The sequence below is a fragment of the Eurytemora carolleeae genome, unplaced genomic scaffold (assembly GCF_000591075.1).
Source record: "Eurytemora carolleeae unplaced genomic scaffold, Eaff_2.0 scaffold129, whole genome shotgun sequence".
NCBI lineage: Eukaryota > Metazoa > Arthropoda > Copepoda > Calanoida > Temoridae > Eurytemora > Eurytemora carolleeae.
Window position 1 is genome coordinate 402,821 of NW_019396235.1, and position 26,497 is coordinate 429,317.

At 32.4% G+C, this 26,497-nt stretch overlaps 3 protein-coding genes and 1 long non-coding RNA gene across 9 annotated transcripts; 2 read left to right on the plus strand and 2 right to left on the minus strand.

Moving 5' to 3' along the window:
- Positions 1-2,627: 2,627 nt before the first annotated feature.
- On the plus strand, positions 2,628-16,821 carry LOC111698973 (mitogen-activated protein kinase 14). The gene is made up of 13 exons (XM_023469481.1): positions 2,628-2,754; positions 3,479-3,505; positions 3,921-4,019; positions 4,312-4,370; positions 7,778-7,918; positions 8,516-8,611; positions 9,116-9,183; positions 12,324-12,395; positions 12,945-13,024; positions 14,518-14,596; positions 14,823-14,836; positions 15,228-15,312; positions 15,654-16,821. Exons 1-13 carry the CDS (start codon positions 2,653-2,655, stop codon positions 15,722-15,724), a joined length of 993 nt encoding a protein of 330 aa, XP_023325249.1. The 5' UTR covers positions 2,628-2,652; the 3' UTR covers positions 15,725-16,821.
- Positions 5,344-6,845, minus strand: LOC111698936 (uncharacterized). Of its 2 annotated transcripts, none has more exons than XR_002764645.1 (6): positions 6,498-6,845; positions 6,349-6,400; positions 6,112-6,263; positions 5,944-6,017; positions 5,610-5,849; positions 5,344-5,399 (listed from the first exon to the last, which is right to left on the minus strand). It is a non-coding gene; the product is annotated as an uncharacterized LOC111698936 (long non-coding RNA). The 2 variants fall into 2 exon arrangements; XR_002764644.1 differs by having other exon boundaries at positions 5,944-6,007; positions 6,498-6,844.
- On the minus strand, positions 16,743-23,066 carry LOC111698934 (uncharacterized). 5 transcript variants are annotated; one of them, XM_023469416.1, is made up of 6 exons: positions 22,494-23,066; positions 22,342-22,371; positions 19,238-19,265; positions 18,245-18,376; positions 17,865-17,971; positions 16,743-17,427 (listed from the first exon to the last, which is right to left on the minus strand). In XM_023469416.1, exons 1-6 carry the CDS (start codon positions 22,634-22,636, stop codon positions 17,193-17,195), a joined length of 675 nt encoding a protein of 224 aa, XP_023325184.1. In that variant the 5' UTR covers positions 22,637-23,066; the 3' UTR covers positions 16,743-17,192. The 5 variants fall into 5 exon arrangements, with proteins under 5 accessions (XP_023325184.1, XP_023325183.1, XP_023325187.1 ...); XM_023469415.1 differs by having other exon boundaries at positions 19,238-19,252; positions 22,329-22,371; XM_023469419.1 differs by lacking the exon at positions 18,245-18,376.
- LOC111698933 (muscle M-line assembly protein unc-89-like) lies at positions 19,301-20,878 on the plus strand. Its single transcript, XM_023469414.1, has one exon. It carries the CDS (start codon positions 19,357-19,359, stop codon positions 20,431-20,433), a length of 1,077 nt encoding a protein of 358 aa, XP_023325182.1. The 5' UTR covers positions 19,301-19,356; the 3' UTR covers positions 20,434-20,878.
- Positions 23,067-26,497: the final 3,431 nt, after the last annotated feature.

The following is a 26,497-nucleotide window of genomic DNA, read 5'->3' on the forward strand; positions in this document are numbered from 1 at the left end:
TTTGATGTTGTGTTATATTTAATCAACAGAGTGTACTGATCAACTGTTAGTTATCCTGCGATAGGTCACAGGAAAGACTTGACTCAGGGGATGAGTTGAGAGAGAGTACACAAAAACTCCGTCACACTTTCAATGAGTATAAAGCACAAATAGATTATAATTTGGTTTGAAAATCAATTCTTACTCGGGCTATATAATTTATAACTAGATTTTAGAAACAATTTCTTTTATATGGGACTAGGGGGGGGGTGCAAATTCGTCATTGCACCCCTCTTTCAGAAGAAAGGGGGGTGCACCTGCACCCTTGCACCCCCCCCTGGCTACGGGCCTGCTTTAATCTTTTTGGAACAATCTGAACGCGAAGGTTGAATTTGAGCTTTGCCTCCAGAAATAAAATTGTTTATTGAGAAAATAATATTGGATAATCATTAGTGAAACAAGCTTGTGTATCATGTCAATAGGAAACCACAAATGTAAGAGCAAAACTGAACAAATTTAATCCATACTATAATATGATGTCTCTAGGCTGCAGTGCATTATATCATATCTGTACATGCACAAGTTAGAAGTTCTGTGAATCTTGGGATTATAGCACTTTTTTTGGTTTATATCATGCAGACCTAGAGATTATAATTCAATTCCTCTTCAGTATTTGGAGGAGGTCAAACCCTGCAGGAATATAACTTTAATTATAAGGATCAAACATTTATTCTGAAAAAAATGCCCACATTGTATATTGAGATCAAACATATTTCACATTTTCTCGAGAAGTAGCTCTCCTTTATGATAACAGAAGATCTTTTTAGAAGAAAGCTTTACTAATGAAAAGAGTATAATTGTTGACTACGTAGAGACCCACATTTAGGAAAAATCCTCCAAACTCCTTTTTTACAAAAGAAATAGTAAACCTCCCCCCCCCCTTACTTTTCTCTTTCTTGTCTCGCCTCTCTCCCCCATAGTTGCTGGTTTGCTCTTAGATCTCTGCTCTTTATATTTGTTAATGAGGCTTAATCCAGACTCACAGCTAACTACTCTGTCTCAGTTAGATACGCTTAGTCCTGAAGCAAGGTTCCTTTCAAGAGAAAATTCATTCAATATTTTGTCAGATTACAGTGAAACTTATCTATTATCTTCTTCTTTTAATATATTAATGATTTTTATCAACTATCTTAGTGCTTATGTAACAATATTAAGACAAATTGAAGTTAAAGATATAATTTCTTTTAATTCTTAAATACTCCATGCATGGGTTGCAGGTTTAGTTTTGAAAAATTAGATTTTTGGGAAACAGAACATTTTCAAGCTTTATCTTTTTTTGATGCTGCTTTTCTTGTCCTAAAAATAATTTTCAGCTATTAATCCAAGTAAAAATTTTCTGTATTGTATACTCTTATGACTCTCCTCTTATACATTCATTCATTTATGGTTTTTAGTCTTTACCTCTAATCATAACATAATATCTATTTTTAACAGAGTTTCATGACGTACAACACCATTATTCCTTATGTTATAAAGTAGATTTTTGTATGTAATGTGTACCTTAGAGTGGGAATAAATCTTTATAATAATAGAATATCCCAATTAATCTTTAGCTGAACATTTCCAATTAGAATTATATATAAAAACTTGAAATTTAAATTAGAAAAAAAGGATATTTTTATTACAGCCAATTTAAAGTTTGATTTATTTTTCTCCAAGAAACATAAAAGTATCAAGGCAACTTAAAAGTTGTTTTATAATTTGCTGCATTTATTTGATAATCTTATTTTAAAAGTAAAATTCTTGAGTTGATAATTACAAAATATTCCTAGTCCTGGCATTTACAAAATGTGGTTTGCTTTTTTGTGCTTTTAATATTGCCCAAGAATGAAGAATTTGATTCAGACAATTTTGGTGTTATTAAATAAAAAGGCAGACCACATTTTGGGAAATGCCAGGGCTTTAAAACTAGGAGAATTTTGTGGTTATTGTTTCAAGAATCATAGATGTTAACAGTTAAAGCAGAAATTGACAACTGAATGTCACAAATAAATTCAAATAACCATTTTTTCTTCCGTTCATGTCTTTTTTTGTCCGGCAATGTTCACAATCTTTTTTAAAGTCTGGAGAAAAAATGGTGAGTTGTGACATCATTCGTGGTGCGGACGAAAAGCCTTTTGACAAAAATAAGAGGTTTCTGGAATAAACTCATTTTGGCTGACCCGGGCACCCCTAATACCCAACTGTGGGGTGCCCCCCCCCCCCAAGATCACAGGTAGGCAGGAAGCCCGATTGCCCCCCCCCCCAGTTACGACCCTGGCACAAGAGCATTCTGGCTTTTAATTCACTATTTAAGAATTAATTTAAAAAAAATGTTCTTCAAGATCATGAACAGTCTCTTTCTAGAAGTAGAAAGGTCTTCTAACTGTTGTGCAGACAAGAAAGCAAACGAACTTCTTAGGCTGAGGCAGTATAATCAGGCTTATTGTTATGACCTGTGTCAATCACGCATGAATATTTAATATCGTTAAAAATGTTTTGTTTCATTTGACCAAATAATATTTGACCTAAGAATGATACAAAGTTGTTATTAAACCCAATTTCCCAACAAAAACTGCAAGTGGTGTATTTTTAAAAAACTTTTATAAATATTTTTTATTATTTACAGAGAAGATGAGAAGCGGATACCACAGAATAGAGTTGAATAAAACGGTTTGGGAGGTTCCGGAGAATTATATTAATCTGTCTCCTGTAGGCTCTGGTGCTTATGGGCAGGTATGTTTTTCAAATTTTTCTCATAGGAGTGTAAAGTAATAGTATTTACTTTTCCATTCCTAATCCAGGGAATCCAGGTTTGCTCAAGGATTATTATAAATTAGGATTCATTTGTCCATTCTTAATACAGATTTGTTTCAGGATTATATGTATATTAGGATTAGCTTTTCCGGTCTTAATCCAGGTTTGCTCAAGGATTATATATATTAGGATTAACTTTTCCTAATCCAGGTTTATTTCAGGATTATATGTATAGCTTTTCTGGTCTTAATCCAGGTTTGCTCAAGGATTATATATATTAGGATTAACTTTTCCATTCTTAATCCAGGTTTGTTTCAGGATTATGTATAGGATTAACTTTTCCTTTTTTAATCCAGGTTTGCTCAAGGATTATATATCAGTTCTAACATATCAATTTTTAATCAAGGTTTGCTCAAGGATTATATATAAGGATTAACTTTTCCATTCTTAATCCAGGTTTGTTTCAGGATTATGTATAGGATTAACTTTTCCTTTTTTAATCCAGGTTTGCTCAAGGATTATATATCAGTTCTAACATATCAATTTTTAATCAAGGTTTGCTCAAGGATTATATATAAGGATTAATTTTTCTATTCTTAATCCAGGTTTGCTTAAGGATTATATTAGTATTAACTTATCTATTTTTAATTCAGGTTTGCTCAAGGATTATATATATTAAGACTAACTTTTTTTTTTTATCCAGGTTTGCTCTGCTGTGGATTCCTCTAGTGTTCAGACCCCCCCCTATCTTGAAACTACTTGCACTAAGTTCATTAAGTTAGAGAAAAAAATGTCAATACTAAGGGTTGACATCACCCAGAGAGCCTATGCACCTTTTGATTTTATTACCTTCACTTCACCGTGTGTCACCCTTATATATGAGCTTTCCTTATCTCTCAATTGATTTTATATGAAGCTATTAATAAAAATAATATCGAAAAAAAGTATTCTGTAATACGATATTTTATTATCAACATGCAAAAGTTAAAAAAAAAGTTGAACCAATATTAGAAAATCAACATTCGACCCATTCTTAATTGTATCCGATATTATATCATGGTGTTGGTCTTCTCCAGAAACCTTAGAGAGAAATTAAAGTAGAACCAATCACAAACAGTTTATTTGATATAATAAGAATATTATAGGTCGCGATTAAGAAAATAGCTCGTCCCTTCCAGTCCGCGGTTCATGCTAAACGCACTTACAGAGAACTCAGGATGTTAAAACATATGATTCATGAAAATGTAAGTTTAAAATTTATCATGAGAAAAATTAAATTTTTTAAAGCAAAAAGTATGATTCGTTTTCTTACATTTAAAACAGCCTTTATCGGCTAGATAGGTCCTGATTAATGAATTGTATACGAGTTTTTAAAAATTTGTTATCATCAGTCGAAATTTATCTTTCTATCTATCTCTATAACACGAAACGAAGAGAGCTAGGCATCCAACATAGCGCACTATTTGCACGGTTATGTTAACATTCAGCAGATAAACAATATTCATGTTTTACGAACTTTAATCCTTTCTAATTTAGATAATTGGATTGTTGGATTGCTTTACTCCAGTTACAAGTATTGATCAGTTCTGTGACGTGTAAGTTCATACAATACATACAGTACATACAGTATATACAGTATATATAGTACATACAGTACATACAGTACATACAGTACATACATTACATACAGTACATACAGTACATACAGTACATACAGTACATGCAGTATATACAGTACATACATTATATACAGTACATAAGTACATACAGTACTTAAGTACATAAAATATATACAGTACATACAGTACATACAGTACATACAGTAAATACAGTACAAAAGTGATTTCTAAGTGGAATGCTCTTCCTTCCAGAAATAAGGATTCAAGCTCTGTTATCAGTTTTAAACAAAGATATGATGAATACTTATTTCAAGCTTAACCCGAAAGTCGAAACTGTATAATTTGTATGTTTTTATTATAATTACGACAAAAACGGTTTTTATATGCCACATGTTTATTAGATGGAATATGGCAAAAAAAGAAGAAAAAAATCTATGCCTAAACAATAAAATAGAGCAAAAGAAATGTCAAAGAATGAATAAAAGATAAAAAAGAAAAGAGACCTGGGATAAAATATCAAAAAAGTTAAAGAATTTAATCAATAGAACAAATAAATGCGATGCCTTAAGAACCCATCTTTTAAATTATTCATACAAAGAAACTTTTAATGCAGATTTATTATGTTAACCTCCGTAACTCCTACTTTAGGGGTCCTTGGAGTAATCCCAAAACTAAACTTAAAGTACATACCGTACATACGGTACATAGTAATTATAGTACACACATTACATATAGTACATATAGTGCGTACATTATTTACAGTGCACACAGTACTTTTAGTAAATAAAAATTTATGACATTTAGTACATACAGTAAATACAGTACTAATCTGGAAAACACTACATGCACTACATAGTGGACATTGTGCATTTTATAACATTTTTAGCGCAATGCAGGAAGCGCTCTGGAATTTTTAGCCTTATTACACACGCACATTTAAAAGTCAACGCTGTATTTAGCATTTATTGAGCAAATTCTTCTTACAGAATCCAAAGTGGTGGAAAACTGAAAAATAATCACATTAGTTTTAAAAAATTAAAATTACAAAAAGTGAATATTTTCTCCAAAATAAGCTTTGTGCATTTGTTTGTAGTTAGACAATCTTCATTTGCTTTCAATTGAACTTTAGTTTCTTACTTGATAATTTTCATTCCTTTTTCAGTAGAAGTTTCATCATGTTTAAATTCTTCAAATACTTATAAAAGAAATACTCACTTGTGGGCTTTTCCAGGTTTAGTTTAGTGCTCTTTTATATCCTGCAGTTTAGGCTCTTCATTAGTTTTAGCTTCTCTTGAAGTTTAGTTGAACTTTATATAGCTTGGACACTGAACAATGGTCTTCAAGAGATTCAAGAGTAGGCGTAGCTCTGTTGAGTAGAGTTCTAGCTATAGCTGTGATTGAAATCTTTCCCCATTTATCCAGAAAGAATCAAACACAGAGTTGGCAGCAATCATCCTGTATAGGATAATATTAGTCTGTGCATAAACAAGATATATGCAAATATCAAATAAACAGATTTTCTATTTAAAATGATTGCATAAAAGTTTACCTGCCAACTGTCTGGGCCCGGCAATCAGAGACTGTTTGACGTAGTCCCCTTTTCCCGGACCATTCTCAATATTTCTTTAATTAGAAATGGTTGAGCGTAGTCAAAGTTATTGCCTCTTTCATTCTTTGATCAAGATTTAGTAAATATTAAAACTAGTAAATATTCCACCTGTTTAAGACTTTTGGCTGGATTTGTTTCCGGGTGATGCCAAAAGTTACAGGTCCACAGGTACAGATCCACAGGTACAGATCCACAGATACAAATCCAAAGACCTCCTCCACTGTGGTCGAACCCTCAGTCACAGGTTAGCGTGATTGTGACTAAATAAAATCATGTTTTAGTATTGATTTTATTTCACAAGTTTTTTCTTTTTAATAACTTGGATTTAGGGATGTATTTATTCACCTGTATCTGGATTGGGTTCAGCTGTTTCCAGATATGAGAGTCGTAACTCTGCCTGAATAAAGACTAATGTTAATGTGTTCTTCTGGGACTAGAAGAGTTTGGGTTCCACATATCATTGTTTAATTCATGGCTTTAAGAATTTTAAATACCTTTTAATGCGCTGGTTTATCTTGACTCAGGGCAGGTATTCTTGGATAAGCAGGTTGGTGCCCATGGTTTCAAGTGAGGTTTACATTCTAATATTCAACTTTTCTTGATAACAATTCTTTTCTTGATAAAATATCATTCAGGAAGATCTTCTTTTGTCCGGTGTTCCTGCAATCAGAACAAGTTTTATTAGATTTTACAGACATGCAGCACATGCATAACAACTGGTACAATAATTTTCCGTCCTTATGATTAATTTTGATTGGGACTCGGCATTCATTTCCACGGAATGATGGTTGACTAGTTACTTTTATTATTAAATACAGCACATATTTAAAATTTAGTCTAATATACATATATTTAGGTACATGATTACCCACATGTACTGTACATAATATATATATATATATTTAGGAACATGGTTACCCACATGTACTGTACATAATATATACATACATATATTTCGGTACATGGTAACCCACATTTACTGTACATAATATATACATTCATATATTTAGGTACATGGTTACCCACATGTACTGTATATAGTATTTACATATATTTAGGTACATGGTTACCCACATGTACTGTACATAATATATATATATATTTAGGAATATGGTTACCCACATATACTGTTCATAACATATATATATTTAGGTACATGGTTACCCACATGTACTGTTCTGTTCATAACATATATTTATTTAGGTACATGGTTACCCACATGCACTGTTCATAACATATATGTATTTAGGTACATGGTTACCCACATGTGCTGTTCATAACATATATTTCTTTAGGTACATGGTTACCCACATGTACTGTTCATAATATATATATATATATAGGTACATGGTTCCCCACTTGTACTGTGCATAACATATATATATTTAGGTACATGGTTACCCACATGTACTGTTCATAATATATATATATATAGGTACATGGTTACCCACATGTGCTGTTCATAACATATATATATATATTTAGGTACATGGTTACCCACATGTGTTGTTCATAACTATATATATATATTTAGGTACATGGTTACCCACATGTGTTGTTCATAACATATATTTATTTAGGTACATGGTTACCCACATGTGCTGTTCATAACATATATATATATTTAGGTACATGGTTACTCACATGTGCTGTTCATAACATATATTTATTTAGGTACATGGTTACCCACATGTGCTGTTCATAACATATATATATATATATTTAGGTACATGGTGACCCACATGTGCTGTTCATAATATATATATATATTTAGGTACATGGTTACTCACCTGATGGGTGCAGATCTAAACAATATTATTAAAACCCAGAAGCTGTCTGATGATCATGTACAGTTCCTCGTCTATCAAATTATACGCGGCATGAAGTATGTACACTCAGCTGGTATTATTCATAGGTAAGATTGCGGGGTGCCTTGTCAACGAACCATAGAGTTTTCCGACCCGCAAATGAATCATCGTAGATTAGAATTATAGTTTTGACGGATCTTAGATCTTAAATTATCTATGTAATATTTATGGATCTGTAACTATCTAATATTTATGGATCTGAAACTATCTAATATTTATGGATCTGAAACTAACAAATATTTATGGATCTGAAACTAACAAATATTTATGGATCTGAAACTATCTAATATTTATGGATCTGTAACTATCTAATATTCATGGATCTGAAACTATCTAATATTTATGGATTTAAAACTATCTAATATTTAGAGATCTGAAACTATCTAATATCTAGAGATCTGAAACTATCTAATATCTAGAGATCTGAAACCGTCTAATGTCTAGAGATCTGAAACCGTATAATATCTAGAGATTTGAAACTATCTAATATCTAGAGTTCTGAAACCGTCTAATATCTAGAGATCTGAAACCGTCTAATATCTAGAGATCTAAAACCGTCTAATATCTTGAGATCTGAAACCGTCTAATATCTAGAGATCTGAAGCCGTCTAATATCTAGAGATCTGAAACTATCTAATATCTAGAGATCTGAAACCGTCTAATATCGCTGTAAATGAGGACTGTGAGCTGAAAATCCTGGATTTTGGTTTGGCTCGTCCTACTGAGACTGAAATGACTGGGTGAGATAAATTTTATTAAAAATTTTTTTATTGATTAAAAAGAAATATGTTTTCAACAACATCTTGGCTTCTGAGAATTAAAGACGAATTTTGAGTTAAATTTAAAGTCTTGTAATTCATTAAAGAAAAATGTTAATCTAAGTTCCTTTCTCGTATTCAGTTTAATAGGCTGCGTCCATCTTCTATTAAAAATTTTTCTCTTTGACCACTGCAATTTATAACTAAAGAAACAATTAAGTTCGCGGATTTTGAAATATCTTTTCGTGGATTTTGAATTTTTTGAAAATCCAATTTTGATGGAGGCAAATTTTTGAAATTTTGATCATTCATAAACCTTCCTTGGGGTCATGTGAGGCTCCACACAAAATTTGCGCCCAATCTGTTCAGTCGTTTTGACGTTTATTGGATACAAACAAACGCACAAACAGACAGACAGACAAGAAAACCAAAAATATAGATTTATAATTTAATATATTTTCTGTGAAATTTTATATTTTTGTCCAGATATGTTGCCACCAGATGGTATAGGGCTCCGGAGATAATGTTAAACTGGATGCACTACAATCAAACAGGTTCTTTGTTTACTAACAATTACAAGAATGTACTGCACTGTCTAGTAGTGTGTACACTCACGTAAAGTGTATCTGTACACTGTACAGTGTACACTGCACAGTCGAGTAAAGCACATTTTTACTTTTATTTTTAAATGAAACCTTTTTTATTTTTTTAATGAAATTGTTTATTCGTGGATTATAATCCAAATTAAATCCGCAATTAAATGTAATTTAAAAAAAATTTAAATCTTGTTTTTATTTATTTTCTGTAAGATTTGGCTGATTTAAGAGATTTTCTTTCTTTTTCTTAATGAATTTGTTTTTGGAAAATCATATAAGATAAAAATAAATTTATAATTGAATCTTAGGTTTCATTTTCTCAATTCAGAATTCTAATTGAATTTGATTAAACTTAAAAATTCAAGAGAAGCGACAATTCTTGATTAATTTGAAATTTTGTTTTGAGAAACTGCTGGAGTAATAATTTCTACATTTTTATCAATGATAAATAAATAAATAAGTTTAGTAGTCCACTTAGTTGAGAAAGACCAGGTGCGTAGTGGAGTTTAAGCCTAGGGGGTGCGTTTTTGGCGCGCGTAAGTGCGGCGAATTTTTTTTGTGCACCCCCTAACGGTTGATTTGCAACCCCCCCTCCCCCCTAAAAACCGGTATTGAGAAAAAATAAAGTTTAAAATCTATATTAATCTACCTGAAGGCTGATTATCAGTCATCTGATCATAATTACCAATCATACCATTATAAAATCTAGAAGTAAAAGAACAAAAACCTTAAAAATTTGAGTAAAACTCTTCGTCAATCATCTTGCTCTGAGAGACTAAAATATTGTAAATAAGATTAAGGTACAAGAAAGAATTTGAGAAATAATCATAAACTGGACAAATTGTGACATTGATAAGAAAAGTAAAAAATCTGAATATTCAATATATTATAGTAAGTTTACTAATTAATAAATTAGAGCCTGCCTCTGGCTCTAGGGGGGCCTAAGGCCCCCCCCACTACGCGCCTGACAAAGACTTCAAATACAGTTTACTAACCTGTTATTCGACTTTTTCAATCCTTTTTTTGTTTTTATTAAATATTTGTATTTAAAGAAAGAAAACATCTTGTTTATTTTTAAAATCAAAATATTTTAATAAAATGTGATTTATTGTTAATTTAGCTGTAAATGGGGAAGCTGAATCTTGTTTAGGTGAAACAAAAAAGCAAAATTAACAAATAATTTATTAGTTTTTAGAATTTAAGAGAAATCAATATATTTTTAAATAAAAAATAAATGATTATTGTGAAAAGTGTTACATTGTTAGTTAACTTTTTAAGCCAGGTCTGTTTTCAAATCGTAATGTTTTTTTGTTCTTTTTTGAAAACTTTTGTAATTTGTGAATTTTAGGGCCCATAATTTGTGTTCCAAATATCAAAGGTAAAAATTGTTCTAGTTACACAATCCATTTTTTGCCTTTGTTTCAATTCAACTTTTATTAAAAATATATATTTTTGCTTTCTGTGGATATATAGTTCCGTATAAACAAAAAGGTATTGTTAACATATTTAATTGTTATTTTTTCCTCTTCTTGTAGTTTAAACACACAACCCTAGATTAAATAATTGCATGATATCCCTGGTTTAGGTCACATACATTTTTATATTTGTCTTCAAGAAATATGAATAGTAAGAACAAGTATATTATGATTTAAGAACATAAAGCTCTGTGCAGTGTGCATGTTTCTTTGTTGTAAGAATTCTTTGATAATATTTGAACAATAATTAAATGGTTTATGTTTACAATGGAATCTACAATTATCTAATCTCTATATATCTTTGCAACCCGATGGTGTAAATCTTTGATATTCCAAACTATTTGATCAAGCAGAATTCACATTAAGAAAATATCCGGTCTAGGACATCAGGTTGCAAAGATATAAGGATTAGAAAATTACTATATGAGTTGGAGAGTAATAAGATATGAACTTATAATATTTTATTATCGTTTTTATTAGTTTTCCGCTATGTCTTTACTTGCATAGTTGTGTAAATAAATTAAGAAACTAGAATATGAATAGTTTTGATAGATTACTCTCAACGTTTAAGATAATTAATATTTTTCATATTTTTCTCTCATCCTATTGTTCAACAAATTCTATGAAATCTTTTTCAACATTTTCAGAGCAAACTTTATCATTTTAATAATATTTATCTTTCGTAAAAAAAGTAAAACCGTACAATAGGTGGCAACAGAGAGTTGGTTCAATGACGTCACAAGTGTCAAATATAACAAGAAAAACAACATTTTCTCACATCAGTTGACATGTTTATCAAGATTAAATAAAAAAGTGTAAAAACAGAAAATAATGAACACATAAAATTGCACTTATTTTCTGTAAGATAACTACTTTATTCTAAAATTTTCACTATTATTAATAATTTTGTCGGACACGAAAACTAAGTTGACACTTGTGACGTAAAAATACAGCTGTACTGAGAGTGTACAAATTCTACGTTGCAATCTTTTGTTCTAAAATCTATTCGATGTACCCGGCCTTTGTACCCTTTGCATTCGTTGATAGTTTAATTCTGATAATTCCCATTCGTTTTCCTGCAGTAGAATTGCGCACTTTTGTAGAGAAACCACAAATGAAAATAAGCAGTTTTCAATATTATAAATATTGACGTCTATCTAATTTTCTAAATCTTATTTAAATTTTTAGTATTTTCATTAACTAATGTTGTATGCATTGTCTGTAATTTAAATGTTTAATCTATGATATAGATGTTATTCTAGCTTTTAATTTAATTGTTATGGTTTTATGTAAGGTTTTATTACAGATAACATTTAAATTAGTATCATGTACAATTGTAGATTGTACAGTATTAAATGTATAGTGTACAGTGTACACTGTACAATTGTTAAATTATTTATTCAGTTAATTGTACATGTTAAGTTGTTAACCCTGAATGAAATATATAGATCGCATATGTTGTGCAGCATGAATTAAAGTCTACTGTTTGCTAATGAAAAGCTGACTGTTAATGTACAAGAAAATCCGCCAATAGTCATATGTACATTGTACATACACAAAAGAAAACCCGAAAACGCTACAGCTGATTTTTGTATGTGATTAGCTAATTATTAATATTTATAGTTGATGTTTGGTCTGTGGGCTGCATCATGGCTGAAATGCTTACGGGGAAAACACCCTTTCCAGGAACCGATCGTAAGTATTTATTTTGAAATAAATTAATTAGGGACAGGGGTTTATATTTTCTTGAAATATCATTCCCCCTGATGAAAATCAATTTTTGCAGATGTTATTTACAAACATTTTTGGGTTTCAGTTGATGCATTTATGGAAAAAAAATTCTTAGGAGGAATGAAATGAATTTTTGGGTAAATCATTTACAAAGTTAATAGTTGCCCTTTGATGTCTGGGGGGATATTGATCAGCTCACATTAGTCACCTTTAAGATATTGATCAGCTGACTTTAGTCACCTCTAAGATACTAATCAGCTCACATTAGTCACCTAAAGACATTGATCAGCTCACATTAATCACTTTTAAGATATTGATCAGCTGACTTCAGTCAACTTTAAGACATTGATCAGCTGATATTAGTCACTTTTAAGATATTGATCAACTGACTTTAGTCACCTTTAAGGTATTGATCACTATCAGCTGACATTATAGTCACCTTTAAAATATTGATCAGCTGAAATTATAGTCACTTTTCAAGATATTTATCAGCTGAGGCATGTCACCTTTAAGATATTGATCAGCTGACCCGTATAATGATGTTGGTTGGGAAGCCCGATGAAAAGCTTCTACTGAAACTAGGCTCGGAGGAGGTTTGAGAACACTCTGGTTTCAACCCAACCCACAAACTAATCTACTTCATATTTTAACAGTTTTTTTTTCTCGAGAAAATCAATTGAAATGTTTTTATTTTAAATTTTGCAGAATATGCTGTCTTCAATCATAAGCATTTATCTCCTTTGGTTTAAGAATGAATTAACAAATATTTAGACGGCGCCATGACAAACTCCTGAAAGACAAATTCCTGAAAGACAAACTACTGAAAGACAAACTCCTGAAAGACAAACTCCTGATTTATGAATTTTATCATATTTCATTCAGAGAAAAATTTCATAATTTCAGGAGTTTGCCTTTCAGGAGTTTGTATTTTCAGGAGTTTGTCTTGTCAGGAGTTTGTCTTGTCAGGAGTTTGTCTTTCCGGATTTTGTCTTTCAGGAGTTTGTCATGGCACCATTTAGACAGACTTAAGATTTATAAAAAAAATTGTGTTCATTTCATTTATGAACATGATTTGCCCTTGTTTTTGTGTTTGCTAACAAGAACCGGTTTTGTTTGTTTACTACCAAAAACCTGTTTTTAGACATAGATCAACTAACCCGAATATTGACGCTGTGTGGGACTCCAACAGACGAAACCCTCAGCAAAATTACCAGCGAAGAGGTGGAGCATTTGCTTTTAGGGGTTTACCGTCTTTATAATATCTAACTACGTTTAATTGTATCATATTTGTATCGTGATTTTAGCAAGATAGCATTTTTACTATTCATTATTTCTGCTATACATTTTTTTTCTACGTTAAACAATTTCTTTGGCCTGTTCTAGTCGCAGAGCTCGGCATTTCTAGAGGTATGTACTTTCTTTTGTAAAAAAATGTATAGCAAAATGAGACTTAAAAAAATGTCGAGTCATTTGCTTATGTTCTATATGATACCTACTATATATGGCTCATTTACAGCTATTATAAAGACACTAGACTCTATAGTAATCAGGCCCCTAACGATTTTTCTTGTGTATGGTTACAGTGAATTCCCCCTTTTTCACCAATAATTAGTTAATATAGTAGTAGTATAGTTACTAAATATGCAAGTAACATTAAATTTTTTCCAGCTTTGGCGCCAACCCTATAAAATTCAAGTTACGAGCCTGATTTATCAATGATTTTAATTGTAGTTAGTCAGAACTTTAATTTTTAACAAACTTTAAAACTTATGGTTATTATTTTGGACAGCCATTTTATTTTGATAAAGTATTTATCTTTCAGTAAAGGAAATGGTCCATGATCTACATAATTCAATATTTTTAAACAGAAATTTCAAGTAATTTGTTCCTTATTTTAATTGGTCCATTTTTTCAATATGAAATCTATTTTATAAATATTTTTCTTAATTACACTTGACAAACATCTTCATTTAGACTTAAACTTAAATCATAAAGGGGGGGGGGGGCAGTGTACATCTTGCCCCTCCCCCATGTAAATAATAACGAAACATTCAATATTGAAAATAAACTATTATTTTTTTCCTAGGCGAGAAATTATATTCGTTCCCTTCCAAAAATGGAGAAGAAAAATTTTCAAGACGTTTTTAAAGGAGCCAGTCCCTTAGGTAAACATTTCTTTAATAGGCAGTCCCTTAGGTAAACATTTCTTTAATAGGCAGTCCCTTAGGTAAACATTTCTTAAGCAGGCAGTCCCTTAGGTAAACATTTTTTTAGTAGGCAGTCCCTTAGGTAAACATTTCTTTAGTAGGCAGTCCCTTAGGTAAACATTTCTTAAGAAGGCAGTCCCTTAGGTAAACATTTACACAGGTCGGAAGCACAGATAGGAAGTATAATACTTAGCACAGGTCGAAGCACAGATAGGAAGTATAATGCTTAGCACAGGTCGGAAGTATAGTACTTAGCACAGGTAGGAAGTATAGTACTTAGCACAGGTAGGAAGTATATTTCTTAGCACAGGTTAGAAGTATAGTACTTAGCACAGGTAGGAAGTATAGTACTTAGCACAGGTAGGAACTATAGTACTTAGCACAGGTAGGAAGTTTAGTACTTAGCACAGGTAGGAAGTTTAGTACTTAGCACTGCAGAAAATCATGTAGGAATTATCAGAATTAAACACTTCTAAACGACAATATCATCCACATTTTTGATCAGATAAAGGTATAAAGTGTACTGTTGTGAATCGGGCATTGCCATCTTCGAAATAACGCAAGTTGTCCCTTTAATATTTATTTTCAGTATGCTGACCCTACTGATGAACCAGCATCTCAACCTTACGATCAATCATTTGAAGATTTTGAACTATCTGTTGAAGAATGGAAAGGTAATTAGTTTTTAATTGGTATTCATTCTAAGCTCATCTTTTAAACCCTATCTCGATTGGGGGGGGAGGGGGTTTCAACTTGTTTAGATAACTATCTTATTTAGAAAATTATCTTGTTAAGAAAATTATCTTGTTTAGAAAATTATCTTGTTAAGAAAATTATCTTGTTTAGAAAATAATCTTGTTTTGAAAATTATCTTTTTTAGAAAATTATCTTGTATTAAAATTATCTTGTTTAGAAAATTATCTTGTTTAGAAAATTATCTTGTTTAGAAAATTATCTTGTTTAGAAAATTATCTTGTTTAGAAAATTATCTTGTTTAGAAAATTATCTTGTTTAGAAAATGTGTGGAAAGAGTTGAATTCCTTCCAGCGAAGAACTGGAGCGGAAACAGCACCTATGTCAGCTTGACAGCAAGAGGAGGAAATGGAATCGTAATTCAGGGCGACCTCCTTTCCTTTGACCTCACTGGCCTCCTTTGACCTTCATTGACCTCCCTTGACTTTCCTTTGCTTTCCTTGGCTTTCTTTGATCATACTTGACCTTCTTTGACTTTCCTTGACCACCTTTAACCTTCATTGGCTTCTAACTCCTTTGACCTCCTATGATCTTCCTTGTTCTTTCTTGACCTCCTTAACTTCCCCTGACATCCATTGGTCCCCGCTAAGCTTTTCCATGGTTTAAAAAAAATCTTCAGTTTCCCTAAAATGAAATTAAGTACTATGAAGGACCAAAATGGTACTCAAGCCATAATAACGAACAAAAAATACGTTTTTTAATTATTATACACTTATATGTTCAATTTACAAAGCTGCTAGGATGTATTCTTTAAATTGAGTAGCACTAATTAAAGATAATTTATGTTATCCATCAATCAATCAATCGGCTTATATCAGAAATATTATTGATTACTAACAAATTAATCAGAAGAACTTTTTATAGAATTATCTGTTAATTATTTTACTGCAGTAAATAACAAAAACTTTTTATTTCGTTAAAAACTACTCGACCACTAGATTGCACAAGTTGTTAAAACAAAAACTAGCTTTATACAATCCTACAGTTTTCATTACAACGTCAAGTTTATTTTTACAGGTTAATGATTTTTATTTAAATTGACTTATTGACTAATTTTAAGCTAATATGTATAAATATTTACAATTTGTTAATTTTATTAAATGTATGTGTCTCTAAAATAGTTGTAAAAAATGGGGAATTTTATTATTACATACTCCTCAACCCCCCCCCCCTGGAAAAAGTACGTGTTTACGCCTGAAATGAAAATGCTTGAGCAGTTGACCAACATAGATGCCTTTCACAAATTTAAATGTTGATAAAGTTAGAGACTAACCAGTCCAACCCAGAGATATATTGTGTTTTAATCTCACAATTCTAAAAATAATAAATATAGATGTGTATATATATTGTATACAGTACATGTATTTTATTATTGATTTAACTGTAGAGTTTTGTGTGGATATTGGACAAATATATTAAATTATAACAAATATTTACAAATATTTACAAACAGTTCGTTTTCTTGGTCATCATGATCATTCTGCCTGACATAGCGGCTTGTTATTGTAATCCATGGGACCTTAAACCATCAGTTTTCTCAGGGGGGGGGGAGGATTTAGGGGATAAGCCCCCTTATTCCCCCCTTTGGTTCTCCCTGTATAGTGTGTACAGTTGGACATTGTTAGTTCACAATTTGTAGCCGATTTTAGTTCACAAATTTTAGCCAATTCCGTTCACAATTTGTAGCCATTATTACTTAATATTTTTTATTAGATTTGACGGTTATTTAAAATTTTGAACGTTCAGGTTCAAAGCGGGTCGAGGAACTTGTTTGAACTCAGAATAATGATCAATTATGTTCCTATTGTTTTAATGCTTTAGCTATGTGACTACTGGTAAGCTTGTTATAGGTTTTAGAGGTTTCCCAGGTTTCAGGAAAGAATATTTCCAGATTAGAGGTTTCCCTGGTTTCACAAGAGAATATCTCAAGGTTAGAGGTTTCCCTGGTTTCACAAGAGAATATCTCCATGTCAGAGGTTTCCCATGTTTCAGGAGAGAATATCTCCAAATAGTCTAATCTTAGAATCCTCATTTTTCTTCAGATTGAAACATATTGTTTTTTTTTTTTACTTGTTCTTGATTTGTAGTTGAAAGGGACTGTAGTCGTAATTTCAAGTAACTCTTCATATTGAGTTACATATCTGATTCACAAAGGTACCCTTCTAAAGCTAGGAAAACAATAATATCTTAAATGTTTTTGATCAGATAAAGGTTTCAAGGGTCCTATTGTTAATCAGGTATGACCATCTTTTAATGGAGGGTCGATAAAAATTACAACGAAAGTTTAAGAACGTAAAAAATAGGTCAATTAAGAGGGTCGTTTTTATAACGATCTTGGCATGGTCTTTTTTGTGGGTTGTGCCTATAGTTACTCATAAAGCAAACACCAGGATTATCTTTAAACTGATATTAGACAATTAAAATATGAATAAAAATAGTTTTTTTGCTCTTTAAATCAGAATATGTACAAGACCTGAGGTTTAGTAGAGATCCCCAAACCGTGTCAAGTTGGGTCGGAGTAAGGACGGAAAAGGATAAATCCAGTGTCTCCAGAGTAGGAGGAGTTATCTTTAACCGAACCTGAAGATGGGTCGGTTACAATCAAGGTTGTATAATAAGGTTGATTACTGTCGATGAGCTCCAATGTACGGAAAATGTCGTCTCAAGATGGATAGACAAAAACCTCATATGACGTTACCGATTAAAGAGGCGAGAGTGACGTCATATGAGGTTTTTATCTAGACTACATTTTCCGCACATCGGAGCACATCGAGAGTAACCAACCTTATTATACAACCTTGGTTACAATGCTAATAAAGTTATCAAACAATTTGTTTTAAATACTTTTGCTACCTTGGTAAAATTATTATTTCTTAGTTTAAGATTTTTCAAACGATGAAAATCCGCGCTTAATCTTGCCAGGACGTATTCCCAGTTCTCCGGAGATGTGGAGATAAGTCCGGAGAGATCTAGGTTCAAGATTCCCTGTGTAAATAATATATATACATTTAAACACATTTTGACTTTTTGTGGCATCATTACCATCGATGAATTTAGTTGGATTATCTCCAAAAAAAAATTTTAATGACCTCACATTATTCTTTCATGAGAAAAGATCATATAGAATTAACATTGAATACTAGCTGAAGGGCCCGGCATTGCCCATGGGGAAAAAATATAAAAATTTGAAGAAAAAAAATGTTGTAAACAAAAGATTCAAAAATTTTTTAGCCAATGACACCCCCGGCCACCCATTAGTGTCCACAAAAAATTTCAGACCATTCGGTCCAGCCGTTTGGCCGACTTATAAGGAACGTATATATGAATGTCTTGTTTTATTATAAAGAATAATAGCTGAAGAGCCGTGGAGAAAAAAATTCTTATTAAAAAAATGTGTGTCCACAAAAAAAATTTCAGTCCAATCGGTCCAGCCGTTTGGCCGGCTATACGCAACAAATATATATACGAATGTCTTGCTTTACTATATAGATAAATCAAAATTAGACAATTAACTTTACATCAGGTTCAACTAATTAAAAACCATGAGAAGTCTGCTCTCGTCCAATTAGATATCGCAAAAACACGAATCAGTTGTAAAATTTAAAGTTTCTGCCGTTAATATATAAATTAAAACAAAACTCCAATACTTCAAACCAGGTTAATTTTCTCACAGATGAAATAGGGAAGACAAGAATGAAGTTAATGCAGTTATCTCTGTTGTCTGTTTGTTTGTTTAGATGTCCGATCATAACTCATTGGAGAACTCGCGAACCACGGGAATGTTTTTAGCTTGGTTTAGTTTCCAGGCAGAGCTGGGTTCCCAAGCTAGTAATATTAAAGATTTACCTGAAACCTTGGAATTTCTACGAATTCACTATCCTTGAGGTTACCTGAAGTTAAATATTACTTTATTATTTATTTAATTTCAGGATTTTGATTTTACTGTGTATGGAAAGGAAAACAGAATGACCCGGAAGTCTCCAGTCAAGAAGCCGCCGACGACGGTCAAGAAAACTGTTTCAAAGAAACGAAAACTTGATCTCAATCCATCCCAAGTTAAGAAGATGAAACCGAATATTGAGAAACCTGTTTCAAGGTCAGCTGATCCTGTCGTAGTTAAGTTCAACTTTAAACCACCGAAACGAAAACGAGCAGATTCTGAGTTAAGTATTGATCTAGCAGAGCTTGAGTCCCACCCCTACCAACCCTGCACACCGGTTAAAAAGATCAAATTAAATTCAGAAAAGAAAGAGAAGATTAAACCTGCCAAAAAGAAAGATGATCAGGGTAAAACTAAGAAAACGGTGAAAACGGTGAAATCTCCGTCTAAAGCTCTCAAATCACTTACTAAATCTGAAAAATCGCCAGATAAATCTGCAAAGTCGCCAGCTAAATCTGCAAAATCACCAGCTAAACTGGCAAAATCGCCAGCTAAAGCAGTAAAATCATCGCCCATTAAAGCTACCAATTCACCAGCTAAAGCAGCAAAATCACCGTCTAAATCTGCTAAATCTCCTAAATCACCAACTAAATTGGCTGAATCCCAAGCTATAGCTCCTAAATCACCAGCCAAAGCTTATAAATCGCCAGCCAAAACTCCTAAATCACCAGCCAAAGCTCCTAAATCGCCGACTAAAGCAGTCCAATCACCAACAAAAGTGACCAAATCACCAGTTAAAGTGGTGAAGTCCCCTGCTAAGGTGATTAAATGCCCAACTGAAGCGTTAAAATCGCCAACCAAAGTACCCCAATCACCGGTTAAAGCTTCGGAATCTCCATCCAAGGCCACTAAAAAATCAAGTCTAGTTAAATCACCCAACAAAAAATCTTCAATGAAAGACTCGAAGAAGAGTGTTAACACTTCAAAAACGAAGAAATCCGAGAAACCCCTCGCTGGCAAATCTCCGAAACCGAAGAAAGCTGTGACTGAAAAATCTCCCAAAGTTCGGAAGGTTCCTGTTGGGAAATCTCCCAAAAATTCAGTTCTTGATAAAAGCCAGCGCACCATGATGTATTTTTTCAAAAAAGTAGAGTCTAAGTAAACGTATGTTAATTTGTTGACGGGCATGTTATCAAGACAAACAGCATGTTTAGTTTTAAAATTCTAGATTATTTAAAATTTTTATTTTGAAACATCATATAAATTATAAGTTTTATTACGATACGAATATGATAAACCATGTCTTTTTATCACTTTTCGTCGGTTTTAATTTAATACTAAAATTTAAAATCTTAAAATTGAAGTTTTCCAATAATTTCAAGCATGTATGTATATTTTATTTCTTCCATGAAAATTGTACAGTGTACATAGTAAGCATGTAAAAATATGAAAATTAATCTACAATGTTTCCAAAACTGAATTGCCCGTGAAAGCAATCTGCGCCTGTAGTTTAGTACAAATACTGTTTTCAGAGTAATTAATCAATGAATGAAAATAGTTTATTTTATAAAATTGGTTTTATGATAAATAAATTAATATTAAATATACTACAAATATTTAATTTACTGTACTAATAGAAATACAGAGACAAAATAATAGAGGTCTAAAAATTTATTTTGAGTTCCTCATTCTAAATTTACCCCTTTCAGTTTATAGTCAATACTCACTTCATGCAAATCTCAGGTTTACTTTATGCTTGGGAGATTAAATTTAAGAAAATGTATTTAATTTTCAATAAGCGTGAATCTTTTTTCCATGCGTTACATGGTTACGGGTCAAAGATATTCCCAGTTTCGGCGGAGATTTAAAATTTTGGATTAAGGTTTTTTGTCTGGACCAAATTTTGGATAAAATCTATTTTAAGAAAAATTGCCCGGGACAGTATTGATGGTTTTGAAAGAATATCCGAGTGTGTGGTATTTAGGTTTTATTCTTGCTTGTTATGCCCGATCAGTTTTGATTAGTAAAGTGGATTTGACGATTTTATTTGAGATTGTGAACTCGTGTACTGTGGATATCAATATTAATGCTTGATCTCAATCTTCTGTTAAATCTTTATTCGATATTCTGCAGTGTAATTGTACTTTAAAGGGATAACTGTAAAGAAGAGATTAAGCATTGATCCTAAAACTATGAGTACCCACAGTGGATATCGGGATTATGAGTAAGTTCCCAGCTCTGAGCTGGATTTTGCATACGCCACTTGATTGGTTGAATTTTACACATTTTTCAGGATACAAGTTAAAGATTAAATTAATCTTAAGATAAATATAAAAAGAAGAGATCAAGCATTGATCTAAATTTCCACAATTCTAAAGTTTTTGCAGCTCGGATGAAATAAATTTGTTTGAACAATTTAAATTTAAAAAATAGTTTTTCATTTTCCTAAATATTCATAAGTAACGACCTCTGGATTCTAAAAGCCTATTGACTAAGAAGAACTAATTGTTTAAATGTGAAATATATTTCTTGGCCAGAGTTCTTGAAGTAGTATTAACCATCGTCAGTATAAGACATCCTTCCATATACCGGGATGTGAAGCATCGAGATCTGAAATTGAAAAAATGTATCATGATTAAAATTGTTAATCGTTAATAAGAACTTTTTATTAAACTTACAAAATTTCAAAACTGTTTTCTTATCAAGTTTGCTTCTGTTAAACTTTACAATATTTTTATCCTTGGAGAAAATATAAAGGAAAAACGTTTAACGTAATCACTGGATGGATACAATACCAACTGCATTAAAAAAGATGGATCTTTCGAATCATCAGTTAGTTAGTTCTTAATGTTTCCAATGCAAACACAATCCAATACATTTTGAATTATACTGGTTTATCCACAAATGATGAGACTGTAAAGACGACCCTGTATATAACTTGCATTTTTTATACGTCCGTTTTCCTCTCATCCCCCCCCCCTCGTCTTTCATTTTGTAATTCCCCTCTCCTACTGTCCTTCTTTCTATAACCATGTATATTGTATGCCCCCTTGGAATTTCTACGAATTCAGCACAGCATCCAATTTTTAGTCTAGAGCTTCTGAAACCAAATTCAAGCTTTATTTACTTTATTCCTCTAGATGATGATCTATTATAGTTTATGTCCTGTCTGACCTGTTGTGCAATTCGCCAGTAGTCTGGATGATCTAGCAGTATTCTCACCTTACTGTTGTGGTTCTCCAGTAGTCCGGATGATCTAATAGTACCCTGAGCTGAGTACAGGTTAGGATAAGGTTTCTCAGATCTCCTGGATTAAGGAGAACTAGAATGGAATGGATCAACTCCGGGGGTAGATTTAACAGCATGTTCAGAAACCTGTATACATTATAAACAAAATAACACAACTGAAATTTTAAATAAAATACACTTTGACTTATTGTTTAATTTTGGGGAAATTTTTCAAACTTTCGCGGGAAATTCTCGACACTTAAACGACCCCTCTCCTTTATATGAGGCATATATCTATCTACTGTTCACTTAAAAAAAAAATATTCCCATTATAGAGTAACAATTCTAAAATTTCTAGGCCTATTATTTCTCATAACTCTTAAAGCTCGCGATCAAAAAGATGAAACTGACGTTCCTTCCTCGACTTCAATTGTGAAAACGCTTTACAAGAATAATAACAGTTTTCCAGAAGGAATAAAACTGCTAACAAAAATAGTAAAAATCTATGAAAAAAACTTCACAGAAATGAGAAAATGGTGGAAGGACTCTCTCCTTCTCTGGGTATCTTTAAGGACTGATTGCTTTTTGTTCATTTTTCTCCGAAATGCATAAAAATAAACTATAAGCTGGTTCTGTGGTTTTGACATCAAAATTTCCCAATGAGTAAATTTTTAACTTTACATTATGTGTTATACCAATTACGTAGCAATTCGACTGTAAAAAAAACTTTGTTTTCATAAAATAAAAACAATTGTCCTTAAAAAAATATTTATCCCTTTACAGGTTTGGCATTTCTTTGTCTCTTTACAGGACCTAGAAGGTGCATTTCTTGCAGTTCCATAAAGTGCATCTAGTAACTGCATTCAGATTACGCACAAAAGCCTAATACAATTAAGACTGAAGACAAGTTGAACCAATAAGAAGACGACATTCAGGCATATCCATTTTTTGAAAAAAATATTTGCGCACTTTTTATTTTATCATTAACACATCAACAAAGAATTTAAATTTCATAAAGATTATAAAATATAATTCAGCAGAAAGAAGAATTTTTGTTTTTTCTGCGATAAAAAAACTTTTTTCAATATTCAAAGGATTCAAAGACGAAACGAAATTGTTTCTTGCGCATGCGCCACTCTCCAAATCCCGCCATATTTCCTTGTTTTGAAATTATTTGTGTACGGCTGTGGGCAAGATGTCCTGACGTTATATCTAAAATCTAGATTTAAATAGAATAAAGTTTGGGTTGAAGTGATAAAAATGTCGGAAATGACGAATCCTATGTTGGTTGACCCGACGCTTCCAGAAGGATGGTCTAGGTTAGATCTTATAGAATAGAATTGTCTAAAACTTGACAAACTTATTTTTCTATTTCTTCTATATAAATGTTATCTAATCATTGTAGAATAGTGACACAGCGAACCCAAGGAGATTCAGCTGGTAAATGGGATGTCTACATTATAGGTAGAATACTAAGCATATTATTGAATAATATAAGGAAATGTAAACAATTATTAAATGTCCCCCCATCTCCTCTCATGTGTATTGTTTGGCTTAAGTCAGGCTTATTCCATTAATAACTTCTTATAAACTTCTCTAGCAAGCTGAAATTAATCTTATTTTTGTGTTTTTATTTTTAAACAGAGTATAGTTGTAAAGTCTTTTTGAGTTTAACATGTTAAAAATAGAATATANCCCCCCCTCGTCTTTCATTTTGTAATTCCCCTCTCCTACTGTCCTTCTTTCTATAACCATGTATATTGTATGCCCCCCCTTCTACCCACCGTCAATTTACCGTCTTTTACAAAGATATAAATCTAACTGTTTTTTCTATGAACGCTAAATTTTCTCATGAAAATTCCCAACTTAAGTTTTCTAACAATGTTGCCTGAGATGGGAACTTTTGAATGGGATATCCTTAATCCTGATCAGATAATTAATCTGGAGATTAAAAATGAGTGGAGAACAAGCAATCTTTAATCTGCAGATTAAGAAAAAGAGTGGATTAAGCCTTAATCCCGATATCCACCATTCTAAAATTTTCAGCTCAGAGCTGGCTTCTTCTCCTCATGAATTTAATCTCCAGATTAATCCCGATCGGTTAATTAATCTGGAGATTAATAACGAGAGGAGAACAAGCAATATTTAATCTCGAGATTAAGAAAAAGAGTTGATCAAGCATTAATCCCGATATCAATCATTCAAAAGTTCCCAGCTCAGATTAATTAACAGATCGGGATTAAGGATATCACATTCTAAAGTTTTCAGCTCGGGAGAGATATGAACACGTTAATGGTGGAAGAAAGAGCTTGGTGAAGAATCAATGACAATACAATACTTTTCAAATAGAGCGGTAGCTTGACCTTCTGTAGTTGTTCAATAAAAAAATGTATGGATGTTAATTATAATTATAATAAATTGTAATTATGGCAATTGTTACTTATGGCTAATGTAACTGAGCCTCCCCCATTCCCAATTCCGTCCGCAACCATTTACATCCCTTCTACCCACCGTCTATAGCTCTGTATCTCCCCCCTCCCCTTCCGTTCATAACCATGTATGTACAGAGTGTCCCAATAAACATGGGAATTCAGTGACGAATTCGATATCGTCTTTTTAAATAATTCTTTGATTTATTATTGTGATACCTACTGAGAAGACTGAGAAAGCTGAAATCCGTAGGATTTTCGTCTGCTATGTTCACATTGTTTGTTTATGTTTTGACTGCATACGGTTGTACTTAGTAAAACAAGAAAATTACAGTACACAAACAGAGTAAACTTGTCAGTCTTCACTGTTCATCTGGCGGATACATTATAGAGACATCTTTACAGCCTTTTACCCTTTTCATAAAATAAACTCTAGCAGACATAATAATATTATGGCTTTTGAAATTAGGTATTACAATGCTAATTCATAACAAACACGATATCCAATTCGTCACTAAATTCCCATGTTTTTTGGGACACCCTGTACCTCCCTTCTACCTACCGTCTATCTCCCCCATCATTCCATTCCGTCCATAACCAGGTATGCACCTCCCTTCTACCCACCGTCTATCCCCACATCCCCTTCCGTCCATAACCATTTACATACCTTCTACACACCGTCTATCGCCCCATGTATCTCCCCCTCCCCTTAAGTTCATTACCATGTACAGTGAAACCATTAACAACGAATACATCGGAAGAATTTATCAAATGTCGTCTTGACAATTTTTCAATGAGTTTTATACTATATAACGTAAATTTCAGTATTTGCGAAAATAAATAAATAGCCATGAATATGCGGGAACAGTTTTAAAGAGTTCCATATAATCATTTAATTAAAAAACTATATATTTGCAACATTCCATTATCAGAAAGTGAAGAATACGACATTTGATAAATTCTTTCGATGTATTCGTTATTAAGTGTTTCACTGTATGTACCTCCCTTCTACCCACCGTCTATCTCCCCCATTCCTTTTCGTCTATAACCATGTATGTTTTTCCCTTCTACCCGCCTTGTATTAGATCCCCTCCCGTCCATAATCATTTACCTCCCGTCTACCCACCGATCTCCCCACCCTCCCCTGTTATATCCTCCCTGGTACTGTGTATCTGACCTGCAGCTGGAACGTATCTCTGCCTCCATGTATAGATAATAACAGTCCTCACAGATCTTATCCAGAAACTTAACCATCTGTAGGGAGGGGGAGGAGGAACTGCAACTAAGGTAGGATCCGCCCTCTTCTCTTCTCTACAAACAAATATTTATAGATGATTGAGATCCACTCTCAACTAAGCTTTCGGTGTGTACTGCAGCTATTTTAAAGTACACTGACCGAAGATATAGTAGCGTTTAGTGGAGAGCGGAGAGGATATTTCTTAACACACGTCACACATTGATTTTACTTTTTACAGGGTTACCCTTAAAGAATGAGACGTGATTGACGACATTAAACTCTATAATTATATCAATTCGAAGGTGGAAGTAGGGGTTTGTTTTAAAAAACAA